The 20044-nt window shown below is 40.4% G+C and overlaps 1 protein-coding gene across 1 annotated transcript; it reads right to left on the reverse strand.

Moving 5' to 3' along the window:
- Positions 1-1346: 1346 nt before the first annotated feature.
- On the reverse strand, positions 1347-18760 carry fus (FUS RNA binding protein). Its single transcript, XM_070847145.1, has 15 exons — positions 18629-18760; positions 17823-17847; positions 17083-17258; positions 16773-16983; positions 16354-16574; positions 15343-15538; positions 10924-10958; positions 7125-7166; positions 6460-6569; positions 4929-5058; positions 3972-4067; positions 3371-3500; positions 3049-3146; positions 2475-2607; positions 1347-1637 (listed from the first exon to the last, which is right to left on the reverse strand). The coding sequence occupies exons 1-15, from the start codon at positions 18639-18641 to the stop codon at positions 1598-1600; spliced, it is 1656 nt and encodes a 551-aa protein (XP_070703246.1). The 5' UTR covers positions 18642-18760; the 3' UTR covers positions 1347-1597.
- Positions 18761-20044: the final 1284 nt, after the last annotated feature.

Here is a 20044-nt window from a genome sequence, read left to right on the forward strand (position 1 = left end):
AGTTCATCAGTAACTACTGTGATAACTGTAATAATAATGAGAACGTGCTGTTTTTCTTCAGTTTAACTAGGAAGTAAACTGAACATTAGAATGAAATAAAGTGAATAACAAACTAAAACAAGACATTTGATGATATCACCTCAAGCTTTAGGAAACTGAGATGGGTCATTTATCTGTTCTCTGGAGTTTCACCATTAACGTGAATGGTCCATCGGAGGAGGTTCCCCCTGGACAGCAGCCTGCATGAAAACCCAGAGGCTGTTGGACTGAATTGTGTAAGTTGCCAAAATATTTCAATAAAATCAAACAAACTTAGAAAAAAAAACAGCTAATCACTCACACGACAAGCCTGAACCACTCGGGAATTTCGTTGGAGAAAAGTACGAGAAAATTGGTGAAGTCTTTTGAATGCTTTGGGTTTGACATGACTGGTAGGTACAAACAGTTTTGTGTAGTTTGGATCCAACACAATATTTGTTTAACACGCAATAACATAAACAGACTGACAGACAGACTGACAGACAGACAGCAGACCAGCTCCTGTGTCCTGTGAGCTAAAATCCCTGTTTTAGTGAATGTAGTCTGGTGTGTGTGCAGAGAGCGATAGAACGGCTGTTTGTGGTTAAACAGAAAGGATCTTCCAGGTCTCTCTCTGGCTGAGGTGAGGTCATTCAGACACCAGGATGTGGACACATTTAATAAATGTCAGGTTTAAAAACAGCAGAGTTCTCATTTAACTGCCAAGTTGTTCTGCAGTGATCGGACACAGCCAGCAGACATCCTAGTCATTTTCTAGAAATAACGTCTTGATTTTGAAATTCATCTTTTTAAAAGCCTGGGTCTTATTTTCACAGCTTTGGCCTTCATTAACAAATAGCTACACATTTACAAAGGAGTCTAACAGGAAACCACAAGGAGTCATCAGACTGGTTTCTAAATATCCAGGTTACTAAAAAACCCCGTGGAAACAAAGATAAAGTCACTAAAATGTCAAAATGTAAAGCTCCATTACTCTGTCAATATGTGCTCAGTGTACATTACAGGTTAAAGGTTGAAACTTGACGTAGCTCTGACATTAACAATGACAGTTTGGGTGGAAAAAAACTGAAGTGTTCACCTTTGTTTTCACACTCAAACTACCATGACAGCTCGTCCCTCTGACTGAGCGACACAGTCTTTACTGCTAACTTTATAAATATCTAATTACATATGGATACTACAACAAAACACACATGTAAATAAAGCTACAGGACACCAGTGCCAGACTTGTTTCACACATGAACCAGACTGTTTCCAGTGATGCTGCTGCTGAGTACATTTCTAAAGGCCAAATATATGAAGTCAGACAAGCTGTAAGAAAAAAGAAAGGAATTTTTATTTTTCTTAAAGATGAAATTTGATCCTAAGATTATCTAAATGAGGGAGTGTGGACACGTGTGATCAACATAAGAAACAGTCACGTTCTTGCACACGGAGGTTGACAGAGTCGTGTCTACGTATAAAAGGTAAGAGGTGAAAGGTGAGGGCTGGGCCCAGGGTACACACACCGGGCTTTGTATCGAGGTGGGATGGAGGACAGTGTGTTCTTGGAGGATGTTTAGTAGGGACGGCCACGCCTCTCCTGTCTGCGGTCACCCCTGGAAATAACAACACACTGATTACATCATCAGCATCCAGCCAATGAGCATCGTCCACAGGACAAACAGGTGTGTGTGTCTCACAGAAAGGGTTTTACACAAATAATATGCTCATGTACAGAGCAAACACGGGACCTTTCGGGGGCATTCGGGTATCGACCAATCACACCCCTCCAGTGGTTTGTGTCACAGAATCATCGGGCAACAATACGCCAAAGATCCTCAGTGACAGATGCACATTTTTCTTCTGGGTCTCTGGACCAGTGCCCTCAGCTCTCTGAGGGTCGTTCTGTTGGCTCCGTACTGGACATGATGCTCCCCTTCGCCAGTTTGTTCTTTTGTTCATTTTAGATTCATTCTAATAACAGATCTCCTTCCAAGCAATATGGACAGAGGGGCAGATACAACAACCAAGAATATTCTCTGTGATTATGAAGTCATAAATCTGCAAGCATAAACTCTAATAGTACTCTAACAGTGTATTGTGTGTCTGTTGTGGTTCCTTGTATGGGGGTGTGCTCAGGTTCTTCCTCATACATCTGTTTTTTCTCCTAAAATTACTGCTTTGATTCCAGTAAAAATACAAGTTTTTCTTCTTGTTAATTCGTAACTGAGAAATTAAGTTTTTTCTCAGAATATTACTCCCATCCTGCCCACTCAAAGGTTTTTTTCTAGAGCCTACACATGCTGCACAGCACAATCAATATGTGTGTGACACTAAAATATGGAGCTTCGATGTTGAAACACTGGTTTTGAACCAAGTGTAGTTCAAGTTCAAACTATGAGGCCGAAATCCTTTCTTTCACCACAGAGTGCTGCTTTTTGAGTGTGCCTGACCTCGCATCCATCTTTCCAGGGCCGTACCCTCCCCGGTCGCCTCCTCGGCCCCCTCTGAAGCCCCCGCGGTCACCGCCTCGGCCCCTGAAGCTGCCCCGCTCAAACCCCCCTCTGCGCTCTCCTCCGTAGCCTCCTGGCAACAGAACAAGCAATTTCATGATCATTTGTGAGATGCTGAAAAAGAGTCACAGTGCAGACACACCTGTCCTGCAGGTTAACTGATGCTGTGCACCACGTGGATGATTCACGCGATCAACTATTTCTCTAATGTACTATTACAGGTTAAGAGTTGCTATCAGCATGAGTGAGTCATAACAAAGCTATAAAAGTCACAATGACAAAGCAAATTCACACTTGTTCAAAGCATATCGACTTTCATTCCTAATCTAAACGTTAATACCGCAGAGAGGGAAGTTAATTGTTTTTATAGAGAAGATTTCTCTACTACGACTGAGTGGATGATTTGGGACTGTGTGTTGAATTAACAATAACAAAAAACATTTTCTTCCAGGTAGCAGCACTATCAATGTCTCCCTCCGAGTGCAATACAACATAAAGACTGCAGACGTCCAACCTCTTTCCATTGGGGGCATCCCATCAGCATCCTCAGGTTTAGGGGCTTTGCACTGGTTACACTCATTACGCCACGAGAAGTTCAGGTTACCACAGTTGCTGTAGAGAAGTGTGCAGGTCAGGACAGTAATACATGAAGAAATATCTTAACACTATTGGAAGGCATACTAACTACAAAATTCCCTGAAGATGATATTTTTGTTTAAGGTTTAATGCTGACTCCAAGTTTTTGGTCAGATTTCATTGAGATCCTAAAAACTGGCAGACACACACATACAACATGTTTCTAAGAGTGAAAAGTGGAATAGCCAAATCCTACTCACGGGTTTGAACACTTCCAGTCTCCAGCTCTCTGTTGTCCTCCTCCGCCTCCTCCTCCACCACCGCCGCCCCCATTGCCTCCTGGGAATCCTCCACCTCGACCCCCTCCAAATCCACCACGACCCATCGGCCCTACGCAGAGCAAAGAGCCAAACCGGTCAGATCTTCTGTCGCTGTGACACATGTGAGTGGTGATGCCTTCAAGGAATCAAACAGCGTTCGTGCCCTCACAGGTCAAAGTTCAGCAACAAAATGGACCTTGGATCAGCAGCCACCAAACGGGCTGCAATGGCTGCAACGTGATCCTTTGGGACAACTGCACCTGATCACAGTAGGTCCACTAAAAGAGCTTGTTTGATCCACTGACAGGCTCAGAGTGTTATTCTAAGTGTGTGACAGCATCATGGAAAGGATCCCTTTCCCTTCCGCTTTAAAAGGCCTTATCCTTCAAAGTGCTTAGGAATTCCATGACAAACAGGTGAACTTCATCTGCTGAGGAAGGTCATGTGATATGATGGAAAGCTACCGAACAGCCACAAAGTGGACATTGTGGTGACACTGTTTGTTATAGTATAATTTAAGTAAAAAAAACGGGCTCTCCACCTCGTCCTCGACTTCCCCTCATGCCACCTCGGCCTCCGAAGTCAGCTCTGCGGGTGGCAAACGACACCTTGATAGGATTTCCATTGAAGTCCTTACCTGTTGAGTAAAGACAGGCATCAAAAGGTCATAAGGAACGGAGATGACACAATAAATAAAATGTGCTTTAAATCACAAAATGAATGAAGCTAAAAAAAAGAGAGGACATTTAACACTGTACCCTGATAACACCTTTGTGTCTTTCTATCAATAATTGGAAAATTTGCACAAAACTTCTTGAGGTATCTACAGATCTGCAGTTTTATTAGTAGCAAAACTTCTCATTTTCCTAACACACCCATTAATTCACTCAATTCCTCAAGCCTATGGCTCCGTATGTTAAACACTCATATTTAAACCAAAATATTTATGAATATAATGCCTCCATTTCACTCCTCAACTGCCCCCTTGTTGAAAATATAAGGTTGCCCTTTCTGACGTTTTTATACAGTCAAAGACATATTAAAGGATAACTCTGTATTTCTGGAACAAAATGTTTTGAAACTGGTGCAGTGAGTAGTCTGAGCCAGCAGCTCCAAAATGCACTGCACCTGATCACAGTAGGTCCACTAAAAGAGCTTGTTTGATCCACTGACAGGCTCAGAGTGTTATTCTAAGTGTGTGACAGCATCATGGAAAGGATCCCTACAGAGAGAGACCTGGAAGATCCTTTTGGTTTAACCACAAACAGCACACACACCAGACTACATTCACTAAAACAGGGATTTTAGAGAACAGGACACAGGACTTTCTGTGACTAAAACCTTTAAAACACCAAAGGCACAAAATAATACAAACAAATTAACTGATAGAGGCAGCAGCAGACCAGCAACGCCCGTGTTCTGAGACGTAAAATTACTGTTTTAGTCAGAGTTTATCAGTGTATAAGAGTTACAAGTGAATAAATGCTTAACAACTCACCATCAAACCAGTCGATAGCAGCCTTAGCTGATGGGGGGTCATCGAAGGAGACAGTGGCCTCCCCCTTCAGCTTGCCTGTCTCTCTGTCTGTGTACAGGTTGATCATGGGCAGGCCCGTCTTCTTGTTGACCTATGAGGATGAGCAGCAGGGCTGGGTTATGATATCCTTCATAGCAATTGTAGTGTAAAAAGACAAGTGTTGTGCTAAAAGAAATCCAATGTGCAAATTGCTATTACTGACTGATTTAAACACTGTAACCACATGAATAATGAAGAATCACTGGAATCACTGGAAATATACTGGAGTGTGTTGTGTTAATTATATTGTAACAACGCAGGACAGGATAAAAGGGATTTTAATCAAGAATGGATAGTTACTGGAGAATAAGACTTCTATACTCTGCACTATACCAAAGTATGATTGTGTGTGTGACCCTCACTGTATCACATGTATTCTTTGTGTTAAAACAAGTGCACTTACATTAAACACTATGTTTTTTAAAAAAGGCAGCAAAGGAGAGTTGAGAGATAAAGGTGTAATAATAATAAGCACCTTAGATTAAAAAATAAGAATAAAGCAAAGTTAAAAGCTACTGGTGTCAGGAGTATATAACATAACCTTAAAGAAAAAGAACACACCCTTGGTATGCTCAGGCAAGTGGAAAGTCCCCAGAATCCCAACTCTGAGGATGTAAGTGTTTAGGTATCAAGTAACCAATGAATTTTTGCTGCTCTGAACTCTGACTCCTGCAGACTACTTGAGCTCAACTGCAGAGGCTGCCTTTCCTGACTCCTTTTGACTCATTTTTGGACTCATCTGCTAAGTTTTTCTGACTGATTGACCACTGCTAAAAATATCCTTAAATCTGGCCCAGTGGCCTTGAACCCCGGTTCAGTGTCACATCACAATTTAGACACACAAAAATAAATGATCCCTTTGCAACAAGGTGGTAAACATGGGCAGATCTTTCTGTCAGGAGGGACTGTGATGAGTTTGGTTGTAAGTAAAAAACTATCCAAATTTATACTTTGAAAGTTGAAATTCAACATGAAGTTTTGAAGTTGAATCTGATCAAATTAAAGCTTTCTGAGACACGACAATTCATCAGTATCCACTTGTGTGATGGTTAAATCTATACTTCCTAGCTTTTCCCACTTTCCTGTCTCAAAGTTTATCTGACCCTCAATCTGAGCTTTTATTTTAGGAATGATTTTCTTTTGGTACTTAAATCTTATAAATCTTAACTGCGCTTCAAATTTGTCCAAAATCAACATAAAAAAACAAATGTGAACAAGATGACAAATTTGGATTAAGGAAATTCACATTAATCCAAGGACATATGCAACTGAGGGCAACACACACACACACACACACACACACACACACACACACACACACACACACACACACACACACACACACACACACACACACACACACACACACACACACACACACACACACACACACACACACACACACACACACACACACACACACACACACACACACACAGCACTGGGGAGCTACCTTAATGATCCCAATCTGCTTAAAAAAGTCTGCCACTGATTCAACGGTGTAGTCGTCTCCCAGTCCTTGCACAAAGATGGTGTTGTTATCAGAGTTGTCCTGGTCCTGCACTGTTGGAAGATAACACAGAGATGTTTAGAGAGCAGCAGGTGGCCAACAGGACACCTGACAAGTCACCCCTTTACATGTTCACTCATCAGTCTGACTGTGTAGATCAAATCCTGACTTAAAAAATGCCCTTTTTGGCCAGTTGGCTGCAGTGTAACAAGCTGACAACAACATCTGAAATGATCATCACCCTCTAAAGTTGTTATGGTGAACATGTTAGTGAACAATATCCTATTTACACGTCCAGCAGCCAAAGAGCAACACAATCATCCCACTGGAGTGATATCTGGAGTGAGCGCTGGTTTCATTTCCACCCACTCCTGAGGAGAACATCTGTCTGTTCAGCTGCTAGATGTTCCAATTTCCTTATCCAGCTAGTATCTGACTAGGTAGCTATGGAGAAGATCAGTGAATTGATTTGTTATCAAGATACCTTGTGGTAAACAAAGTGATTGGGCAAGTTCAAGAAAACCACGAATCACATGAATGGATGAAAAAATGTCCCGTGTGAACAGAGTCTTGGGTTCGGTGCTAAAATAAAACCATACAAGACTTACTGAAGCCGGGTCCTCCATGTCCATGTCCTGGATCTCGTGGTCCTTGAAAGGGTAAAAAACAAAAATAAGTTTTGGAATATAACAGATAATAAACCATAAATAAACACCTCAGCACACATACTATAAATTATTTATTTTCTCTCCTCGTTCCAATCAAAACAGCACCAGTATCGAGCTTCTAGTCACTCTGTATGTGGAGATGTATGCAGAGTACTTGTGTGCATCGGAATAATCCCAATACTTGTAACAGTATACCATTCAATTGGTTCGGTTGTTTTTTGATCCAACAAGCAAACACAGCCATGTACACTTCTATGAAACGTCATGCAGAGCCACACAGGTTGGGCACTTGAACTTGATGTTTTAAACAGTCCACAAGTCAATGCATTTGTGTTGATGCATTCCATGAGACACTATATACGCTATAAGTCATTTCCTTTCACACTTCCAACTCTTGGAACCAATTCCAGCACGTTGCAACACAGTCCCTTTATTGAGTATGTGCACCTTCAACTGACACAATGATCCATGTCGTTCTTTTGTTTGTCTAGTTTAGTTTTCACACAGCTTACCAGAGGACTCTTTGAAAATTAATCCAATATACGTCTTGAGAATGAGAACACCACGGTTGACGTGCTGAGAGCTTGGCAAATTTCAAAGTATTTTGTTATTTTGTACGGCAGTTACGCACACTTCACCCATTCATAACACCAACTTCCAAAGTGTCCAACAAAGTTTTCAGAGGTTAACGGAAACACCTTGGAAATTATTTGATGTGTCCCATCACCGTTGCACTGACCACTGTGCCATTGGCAGCTTGATTTACCTGATTTTCAGGAAGTGGATTTAATGACCCTTCTGTGAAACACAATCTTTGTGTTGTTATCAGAACCAAGATTTGAAAACGCTTCAGTCTGGCAGGAAGTGACAGTGAAACCAGTCATACTCCTTTTCGCAGCTCCTCAGAGTGATGATTCTTCCTTACTTGGAAAACTTTTCACTCAAACAGATCAGACAGCACTAATCTCCACACAACTGGTAGATGACTCATCACTGTTTACACCACAGCTTTTTTTGACACACCTGTTCCTCCACACTGTTATGTCAGCATGACAAACACACTTGTCAGCGTTGTCAAAGTAAAACTCTAGATTTCAACTCATTTGAATGTCCTCAGTCTCATTTTCACTTGGGAGCTATTGATTGATGACAATGATTGAAGTCATTTCATGTATAACCTGACATTAAATGTGCAGTGTAGAAATAAAGAAATACAATGTGTTTTCATTTTTCTTATTAATTTGTTTGGATGTTTACAATGTCAAGAATTGTCAAGGGTATTTTTTTCATACTATCAAAAGTCTGTTTAAGTATAGATAATTAGTTACAATGGCACCTTTCCCCAATAAGAAGAAATATTTGATGCTACAGCAGAAACTGGAGTTGTTCCAATGGAAAACATGAGCAAACTGCTGCTGTAAAGTTTGTAATTCTTACAAGTGACACATCCTTATTGTTGTGGCTTTTGTAATTGGTGCTTTAGGTTGTTCCTGCTATTATTTAAAGGTAAGATCAGCTAAAGTAGTAAGAGATTGTCCACTCTGTCGCTGTGGAGAGCATCCTAACAGAAGGCAACACCAACTGGACTGTTCAGGACCATAAAGCCCTACAGGGTGGTGGACCACTGGATCTACACAGCCCACTTTGTAGGACTTTAACAGCAGAAGGTGCAAAACTGAGCTAGTAGGATTATGAACCATAGTAAAAGACTATTAAAACTTCTACAGTCAGGCTAACGCATCTTTAGCCACAAGTCTAACACAGAGAGACTCGGAGGAAGCTTCCTTCCTCAGGACACCAGGATGGTGAACTGTCGGCCTTGTCTGGCACACAGTTTACTTTTTATACACTGAAAAAAGTGCTCAGCACACCTCCACACCAGGCTAATGTACACACTTTTAACATTAAAATTACATATATTTTTTATGTTTCAATTTCTATCCTTATTCTAATTATATTTCACTACACATACTGCTTGTGTGTACAGCAAATAAAGCCTTTGAACTCAGCACTACCAGTGCAGCTGCACAGATTTAGTGTCCAACAAAACATGCAATTAAACTAGAAGTTTGCTGGTAGTTCAACTGCATTCATATTTGCATAGTCAAAGTTGTTAAATCACTTTTTTGCCATTTCTGTGATTAACTATTGAAACTACAAAGCAGCCATAAAAAGAAAGGAATGATTTTTTACCACTGCTTCTCCACTGAAACTGAACCCCCTTTGATGAGCCCTGCCTTCTCTTTCTGCCATCCTGACCACTGTGAAGCATGTCTAGGCAATGCATTCATCCGGCAGCCACCACCACCACACACCTGACTATTTATTATTCCTATTTATTAACAAGCAGCGAGAGAAGGTGTTGCATGCTATTTTAGAAGTCACCTTGCTAACAGTGATCCTGCTTGGTGTAATACCCCCACCTGGACTTTCTGGTGTCTGGTGTTTTGTATACACTGTATACAAAACCTGGCAACTGTAATTGATAGCTTGCAAAGCAATGCTTTCAAAGCAGCAGCTTCCCTAACACTGACAATAATTAGTATAATAACATAATTAACATTTCATTTCATGTATTTTGTAAGTAAAACATGTTCCACTGCTTTTGACAAATATCGTATTTTTGATGGTGAAACAGGAAAGCTGACTAATGTCAATGTAAATGCCAGTTATCTCTCTGTCCCCACCACAGACCTCAGAGGGAGCCTTCAGTTGCAAACATAATCTTTCCACCAGTACACAGTAAACCTATAACATGCAATCAGACTAACTGAACCAGTTAGTGGCTAACAACCGTTGAATGTGGTTTACTCAGACAATAGAAGAGGAATCATGTGATCAAGCTTTTACACCACCATCAAATGTTCCAAACAGACTCCCCCATTGTTTAGAAACTGCACTCTTTCCTTGCATTTACAGTACAGTGCGTACCATATCAAGTGACCTGGCACCTGAAACATTCCTCATTTGTGCAATCTAACCAGTTTCACAGAAAAGTAGACCAGGAACCTCCTCCAACAAGTTTTACAGCCATGCTGTTAGGTGGTTGCCCATTTCTTCCACCTTCAGATATGTTATTCAATTCATGTGACACACAGCCTGCATCATGTTTCCTTCAACTGAATCATGATGTCAAACCTGTTGATATTCATTTATTTGGCTGATTTTGACACACTAACCCATAAAACACTGCAGGTTTTATGCCTCGTAGAAAACTGACAAAATCTTCCAACGCCCATCAAAGAAAGTCAAGCACCATCAAACTCAAACGCCAAGGATGAAAGATGGAGTAGAAGAATTACATGTAAAGCCATAATGTACCATTTAACTCCCTCTGCTGGACATTTCCAACCACCTGAGTGAGAGCACGCTTTCAGTACCTGAGATTATTATCCATTCGGACAGCACCAAAGCACACTGAGGGTTCTTACCTGTAAGGCCGTGCTATGGAAAACGTGATGTATGAAACTCTACGCAGCGTATTGAAAACTTCATGTAATCATAATCATGTTTTTCTCTGCACATGTTAACAATCCTCTGTAATAATCAGGGAAATCAGTGCAGGAGTATAAACAGAATTAGCCTTTCTGGGTTACTTCAAAGAACCACACACTTAAATTCCCATGTACTTTTAGCCGTTTCATGCTGTAAGTATACTGATCTCCCCTCATTTTAGCAATGACTCTTCAAACTCAAACCCTTTTGCTCAAGTGTTTTTTGGTTTTTTTTTGTCACTTACCACCAAACTTATTGAATCCTCCACGATCGCCCATTCTGATGAGGAGGAAGAGAGAAACGACACGCATTGGAGGCTGGTGCTGACAGCGATTTCTCTCAATGGGTTGTGGGTAACCTTCACTCCCTGTCTCTCAAGTAAACCCACCCGTCTTCATTTGACACCCGTCCTACTGAACCCCTATTTAATCTTGTTCAGAGTCCCTTGAATACACCTTGAGGACAAGAGGCCAGTTTAAGGACCTTGTCTTATTATGTTCACAAGCAGCTGAAATTTGCCATTTTTGCCATTAAGTACTATCAAGTCTTAAAATGACTTGTATGCACCCATTTTATTTCATCATATAATGACTTCTGTTTCAATTTTGCCTCAATTAACCAACCCAAACATTAACACCTTTGTTCTCTCGAAGGATGTGGAGTGCTTTTTAGGTCTTTTTAGGGACAGCCTTTACTCTTTACACAAATTGCAGAAAATCCAAAAACAGATGTTCTTCTTCTTATAATCTCCCAAATTATTTGTTGTTTTTTCCTTCAACTAAAAGAAGGCTATTAACTGTCTTCCCCCATTTTGTAATTTCCCAAATGATGGCTTAAGAGCAGAAAGCCAGCCTGGAGAGAAGGTAAAAGCCTAGGAGAAGATTCAAAGATTGATTAAAGCAGAGTATGACACAGTGATCCTATAAGGGCTGGTTGGGAAGGTGGTGGTAACAGGTGAGAAAGGCAGGCGATGGTAATGTTTTGTGGTGTGTTAGTGTAAGGGAGAAGTCAAGGCCACATTTTACTTGCCATTTTGACAAAAAGACACTTGTGAGGAGAGAAATACACCCTATCAGCTTTGGATTTGTGTGTAGAGCTTTACAGGCCAAGCTATGTGGATTTTGTGCATAACTTTCAATGCAATGCAGTGAAAATCCAAAATATCAAATAATTAGCTGCAATGTTGTCTTTGTTGGAGTTATGCCTCTGTCTGTAGTTTACACTCTAAGGGTAACTCTGGTATTTTTACATAAATTGGGTGTCTAAATGACTGGCATGTACAAAAAGCTTTGGAAGTGGTCCAGTGCCTCAGCACAACATTTTTGTACCTTCCAGTAATTTCTAACCAAAAATATGTAAAGAATGTCAAAAAAAAGTCCTTTAAACTCTTTCTTACTTTGCGCCTTTAATAAGAGTAAAGACTTCATTGTACCAAGACATCATATCTAGTATGAAAAAAGCACCAGTCACTTTTGTACTTACACTTACATGTTCCTCCACTCTCAAATCTTCAACTAAGATCACTTAAAAACCATTTAACCCGTCGATGCATAAGCATAAAGAGCATCATCATCTAACAATGCTGTTCTTGAGGACATCGGCTGATTAGTGCTGTCTGCCTACATTAGGAACACTGTGATGACATACTGGAGATTGACTATTATCAAATATTATAATTATGGTGAGGAAGAGGACTCCTATATAATCTGTGATGGATGAGAGAACATACAATGAAATGGCAAACTAATTAGTCTACGAGTTCATCACCAACATTATGAGTTACAAGAAAGTACATAAAATATTGTGCGACATCAACTTACCATCCCAGTTTCTGCTTTGCTCAGTCAGTGATGATGTTCTTTGTTTTGTGATTTGTTTCTGTTCTACCCTGTATAATTCAGAGGGTTTATAAACTGTAGGTTTGCCCCCACCGACGGTGTAGCTCTTAAGTTTGTACTAAAATACAGTTTGGAGAAGAGTTTGTTTAGGCTTTCGAGATGATCATCACGTTGGACAAATCACTTCTTTAATCTGAAAGTAGCTTGTGAATGGCACACTGTGATGCAATCAGCTTTCAAGAGTTGCATTTCTGAGCTGCACACAAACCACCACACATTCATTCTCGACCTGCGCTCGATGCTACATTAGTCTAGTTTCCTTTCTGTGTTCAACAGCTTAGCAAAGTGCAGAGAAATAAACTCAACTAAGTAGTGTAGCATTGCTGCTGAGGTGTTCATGCAAAGCTGAGTTTAAGTGTTGCCTATAATAATGAAGGATTCAAGTTTTGAAATGTCTTTGTTCAAGTGTGAGAGAGCACCTCACTCCTTTTTCTTTGGATCACGACACTGGAAGTGGACAGTCAGTAAGTCAGTCAGTAACAGGACAAAGACTTATATCACAAACTGTAATGCAGACTTGCTGTAGAGGTGACTGCAGCAACACCACCATGCACCATGTACAGCAATAAAAAAGCACCATCATGTAAAGAGTTTAAATGGGTTTGTTAGTTGTTGCTGTTTTTGTTAAACTTTTACAACGAGACACTGATGTGGTAGCACAGATGTTTACTATTAAAAGCCTCACATTTGTTCTGATGACATTTAATAATGTAGTAAGCCTCTTTATGGTTACATTTATTTTTCCCCTCACTCCTTTCCATATCCTCGCTTTCAGCTGCATGTAAGGAATCCCTGAAACAAAGGGCATGTCCACCAGTGACTGACAGTGAGGGCTCGTGTTTCATAACAAATAATTTGTATTTTGTAAGATTTTAAACTTCAGAAATGTGATAGAGGTGAACTTGTATCTGTTAGCTGTGGTCAGCCAGTCCAGTGGTAAAAGGCCATAACTGCCTGGACCTAATGCAGTGATTTATCCTTCATGCTGTAGCACTTTCATTTGAGGATCCATTTTTAATGCTTCATGTGAGCCAATAGCATGTTTACTGCAAGTTCACCCAAGTGCCATCTGGCTTTTAGTGGTAATAATTACACTGTGGACTTTGAGGATGTGGTTTCTGACCAGTATTCAGCCACAAGGACCATAACTTAATGAGCCCAACATGACACACTCCAAACCTTTACGATGGTGTCATCTCTGAATTTTACCAGTTTAAAAGCTCACCTCGTCATTTGAAACACCACCTTTATGTTGTGCTTGGACTCAGCCAACCAAGTTTTGAACATATACAGTTTCCTTTTGTGAGCTCTGGGCATTTCGTCCTTTCTGATCAGACATTCTTGGTGAAATGTAACAGGGGAGCACAGATCATGGCCCTAACATCAACGTATGCTTTTTTTTTTTTTTACACAGCATTTTGCACCATGTTGTTACTCTGCGTATATTATGTTGGAAAAATATTCCATGGAAACCAGGCAGTGATGAATTTGCATTGGCACTAAAGGTGGGTGGATCGATACCATGGAGCCAAAACTAGGCTGTTTTGAGCTTTGATAATGGATACCAGCCATACAAAACACAAGAATTGATCTGTTTCACTTTGGATCACATTCTGCACACATGAACACTCAGTGCATGTACTTGTCTGCTGTAGTTGTGTGCATGCGTGCAGCCATTACTGTGTTAGATCAGAGAATTCACAAAGTTAAGGAGATACTTGGCCAACTTTAAACCTGTTTTGTGTCATGGCAATGTGGCTACTATATGCAGTATAGGGAATACATGCATACCCTCCACGTCGCCTGCAGCCAGAGCTCCCCTCTCATCATCCAGCTCATTGTGGACCAGATGACATTAATTGGCTTTCAGGGCTGTTGTTCGATTGAATACCTGACTTAACAATACAATTATTACTGTTATTGAACTGAACAACAGCCCTGAAGCCAGTAAATGTCAACAACAAGATGGATCATGAACAGAGAACTCTGGCTGCAGGCAACATGAAGTTAAGTTAAAAGTTGTTCATTTACAAATACTACTCACACTGCAATGATAGAAACACTGTTGATGGGTTAAGTATCCTTTTAACATATTTATCATTCAAAATTCTCTTGTGATTTAACATGCATGTGCTTAACATAGTAAAAAAAAAATCACTCAGTGGTAATAAAAACACATTCAGAGGTAACCTATTGTTGATGTTGACCTTATAATCATGACACATAGCTTCTCCCTCTGACATAGTACAGTAGCAGCTTAGAATAATAAATAATATGGAGGTAGATATTAGTGATTAGTATTATTTGGTAATGGACCAGAACCGAGAAGAGTTTTCAGCACAAGACTGTATCTGTCCTCTGTTTAACTCAGGAAGGTGCTGAGGAACACAGATGAACTTTTGATATGTCCGTTTAGAGTTGGCCTAAAAAAGGTGCAATGGATGGCAGATGGCTCTGAAAACAAACCAACATCTGTGCAGTCATCACTGCAGACGGACAACGTGGATCAACTGCTTTGTGGCAATTTAAGAACCCCTGGGATTCATTTTTGTCTAAAGCGAGAGGGAGGGGAAACTGTAGCACATCAGCACGCACCTTTGAATTGCTGTAACATGTAGCCACATTTCAAAGCTCCACATGTAACCAAAGGTGAGGAAACATTTACATACATCACTGTACTCAGATTCAGTCTGTTTTCATGAGTCCAGGAGACCTACTAAGATAGGAATGATAACATGGACAGTAAATGATTTTTAAACACTTACCCCATGCCACCTCTTCCTCTTGGTCCACCTCGCCCACCTCGGTCAAAACCGCGGTCATATCCGCCACCACCGCGACCTCCAAATCCACCCCCTCGGCCTCTGCCACCACGGCCATCCTGACCTCCGTAGCCTCCATCAGGACCACCGTACCCTCCACCTCCTCCCCCGCTCATCGGTGGGCTTTCGTCTCCATATCCTGAGAGAGTTGAGACCATAAGAGCACAGATTTACCCTTTGGAGAGCACTGCACATACTCCTAATGCAAACACTGCAATATTTTCTCATAAAAACAAAAACTATGTGATAGCATTGTCTATATCTTTATCCACGTATGGTACACAGTAAACACAGTGTGCGTTGAGGTGAATAGAATTTTAGGTCCGCAGAAAAGCCCAAAAGCAACATCTTCGTCCAGAAATAATACTCCTGTTCAGTAATTTCCTGTGAAGGATCAATAAAGGAACTATTCTCTGCATACCCCACTGTAAAGGGTTTTCTTTCAAACTACTTATCTTACATTATCTTTAAAGGAGAAGTCCAATAGTTTTACACATGGGCCTCACTTTTACATCTCCTGCTGTCTGAATGACTGGTAGGTAGTAAAAGTGTTGGAACTGGTCCAGTAGATCACCTCAGCCAGCAGACACCAAACGGGCTGCAATGGCTGCAACGTGATCCTTTGGGACAACTGCACCTGATCACAGTAGGTCCACTAAAAGAGCTTGTTGATCCACTGACAGGCTCAGAGTGTTATTCTAAGTGTGTGACAGCACCATGGAAAGGATCCCTACAGAGAGAGACCTGGAAGATCCTTTTGGTTTAACCACAAACAGCCGTTATATCAGACTCACCAGACTCCACTGGATCATTTTAACTTGTAAGTCAAACAGTGTCACCCAAAGTCTCTTGTTATGCAATGTAAAGCTACTGGTCCAAGGTTTGTTCTCCCCTTTCGCTACTTTTCACAGATAAATAAACAAGATACAACTTTAAATCAAATGTTATCCTTACCTCCACCTTGACCGTACTGGCTCTGACCATAGCTCTGTGGAGGGGGGGAGTTGTAGCTTGGAGGCTGGTTGTAGTGACCTCCTCCATGCTGGGATGGTTGTTGGTGACTCCCACTGCCCCCATAGCCACCAGTCGGACCTCCACTGCTGCCATAACCACCTCCACTCTGTCCACCGCTCGGTAGCTGGTTGTAGCCGGGAGACTGTGAGCTGCCTTCATAACTGTTGACAGTTGAAGAAAAATGGCATCATACACATGTGACATATGGTCTTGTCCTTTCTTAAATATACATACTTTTTAAATCAATATTACCTTCCTATGAATCACAAATACTATTCTATCCATAGTTACAGCCAACACATTTGACAGCAGCTGCTAGTAAATTAAAAACAGAGGAGCAGAGGCTGATGGTGTCTTACCCTGAAGAGGAGGAAGGAGGAGGCTGCTGCTGGCTGTACCCTGAGAAGGATGACTGCTGGTTGTAGCTCATGTTGGAGGGCTGGTTGCTGTTGTTATAGCCTCCAGAGCTATAGGACTGACTGGAATGATTATAACCACCACCACCGCCGCTGCCGCCACCACCACCACCACCGCTACCACCCTGGTTAGAAGATGGAGAGCCATATCCTCCTGGGAGAAAAGAGGAGACAGGGAGTTAAAGGTAACTACAGCACAATGTGTGACTGACAAACCGTTTGGGTTTTGGACAGTTACAGAGTCTTCCTCTACCTGACTGAGGCTGACCATAGCTGCCATATCCTCCCTGGTTGTAGGAGCCGGAGCTGCTGTCAGAGCTCTGGTTGTAGCCTCCGTAGCCCTGCTGGCTGTAACTCTGACCAGACGACTGGCCGTAGCCCTGGCTAACACCGCCGCCTCCACCACCACCTCCACCGTAGGACCCATAGCTGCAGGATGTAAAAAAAACAATGAGACACAGCTTAAAAATGTGATGCATTAAGAGTGAACACTTTTCCATTACTTTCCAAAATTATACAAAGTTTCTCGTGTCTCCAAAACTCATTTGAGTTTACCAAAGAAAAATGTTTCTATTCTAGGAGTTCATTAGGGATGGGCCATGATTTCTGAATATTGGAATAGTCGTTAGATAATACAAAATCGAATAGTTTGTTTTAAGAAGTATATTTTCCTTCGTTTTTACCGGTGCCTGGTAGAACGCCCATCAGGAGCAGTAGATTGATACAGGGAGTTGGGATGAAGCCAGGTCTCTATAAAGATGGTGGCTCAAACAGTCTGTAAGTTTTCGTTGTGCTTATGTCAAATGTGAAATCATGCTCCAAGTAACGTGCGTTTCAGAAATGAAGGTGAAATATTGGCTGATAATAAAACAAAGTTTGAATGAGCTATGCCATCTGGTGGCAGCGGCAGAGTGTGTGTGTCTGCTTATTCTATTCTATTCTATTTGAATAATCTTCAAACAGTGACTATTGAATGATATTTTTGTTACTTACCCCGGGGGAGATGATTGGGAGTAATCTATGGGGTAAATAAAATGGAGTGTTATTATGAAACAGTTCAGATTTTAAATTGGAGTCACCATCAAAACACAAGTACAGTTTAATAACTTCAATTATTTTTTAGATAGTAAAAAGACAACATAAATGACATATATATATATGACTGTATATAAGACATGTTTGATTGCCTGTTTTGATTAAAATAGGTTCTGACACAGCTGATACAGAAATCTGATTACATTGATACAGAAATGATGAAAACGTGTCTGTTTACATCAAAAAGGCTTTAAATTAATCAGATCACTCGATAATGCATCACGCCATTTTTCATTTCACATCCATTTTTACAGCTGCATTTTCATCACCTCCATCGGGATCCGTTCACGCTTGTTACCTCCAGCCCCCCGTACCAAACCGTGCCCCCCGTACCAAACCGTGCCCCCCAGCCCGGGCACACAGAGGCGGGGCCGCCGTCTCAAACTGGGTCAGTAGCACAGCCGACGGCTCGGAGCCCGTCGAGCTAAATGCTAACTGGGCACTAGCTAGCTTAACGGTAACCGTTAGCATGTCCGTGACAGTTTTCCTCCAGGCACACAAGCGATGCTATTATGAGGTCCTTCTGTCAACAGAGCGATTAAAACACGCCCCACCTTTAAAAACGAAAACTAATAACGAAAAAGCTAAAAACGGAAATTAACGGACTACAACGTAAACACTGGCTAGCTAACTAGCGCCTCGGCACTAGCTAACCGGTAACGGCCACTTGGCCTGTTAAAGCACTGAAGAGGAGTTTTTCTTACCGTTAGACGCCATTTAGACGAACGTCAAACAGCCTTTTGAACACAGTCTATCAAACAGCGGGGCTGTGCTCGGACAGGCTGGACTGAGGAGGAGGAGGAGGAGGAGGATGCACAAACACCGGTGGTGTCCTCTCCACTGCCCGGACCTGCAGTTCCTTCTGCGGCCACAGGGGGGCGAGCAGCGATGATCCATCAGACAAATAAAGAATATTATCTAAGATACCCTGTAACTATAACTAGACTATTACTAGACTATAACTAAACTATTACTAGACTATAACTAAACTATTACTAGACTATTACTAAACTATAACCAAACTATTACTAGACTATTACTAAACTATAACTAAACTATTACTAGACTATAACTAAACTATTACTAGACTATAACTAAACTATTACTAGACTATAACTAAACTGTTGCTAAACTATAACCAAACTATTACTAGACTATAACTAAACTATTACTAGACTATAACTAAACTGTTGCTAAACTATAACCAAACTATTACTAGACTATAACTAAACTGTTGCTAGACTATAACTAAACTATTACTAGACTATAACTAAACTGTTGCTAAACTATAACTAAACTATTACTAGACTATAACTAAACTATTACTAGACTATAACTAAACTATTACTAGACTATAACTAAACTGTTGCTAAACTATAACCAAACTATTACTAGACTATAACTAAACTATTAATAGACTATAACTAAACTATTACTAGACTATAACTAAACTATTACTAGACTATTACTAAACTATAACCAAACTATTACTAGACTATAACTAAACTGTTACTAGACTATTACTAAACTATAACCAAACTATTACTAGACTATAACTAAACTGTTGCTAAACTATAACTAAACTATTACTAAACTATTACTAGACTATAACTAAACTATTACTAAACTATAACTAAACTATCACTAGACTATAACTAAACTATTACTAGACTATTACTAAACTATAACTAAACTATCACTAGACTATAACTAAACTATTACTAGACTATTACTAAACTATAACTAAACTATTACTAGACTATAACTAAACTGTTGCTAAACTATAACTAAACTATTACTAGACTATAACTAAACTATTACTAGACTATAACTAAACTGTTGCTAAACTATAACTAAACTATTACTAGACTATAACTAACCTATTATTAGACTATAACCAGACTATAACTAAACTATTACTAGACTATAACTAAACTATTACTAGACTATTACTAAACTATAACTAAACTATTACTAGACCATAACTAAACTATTATTAGACTCTAACCAGACTATAACTAAACTATAACTAGACTATAACTAAACTATTACTAAACTATTATTAGACTATTACTAAACTATTATTAGACTATTACTAAACTATTACTAATCTATAACCA

The sequence above is a fragment of the Pempheris klunzingeri genome, chromosome 17, assembly GCF_042242105.1.
Source record: "Pempheris klunzingeri isolate RE-2024b chromosome 17, fPemKlu1.hap1, whole genome shotgun sequence".
Taxonomy (NCBI): Eukaryota; Metazoa; Chordata; class Actinopteri; order Acropomatiformes; family Pempheridae; genus Pempheris; species Pempheris klunzingeri.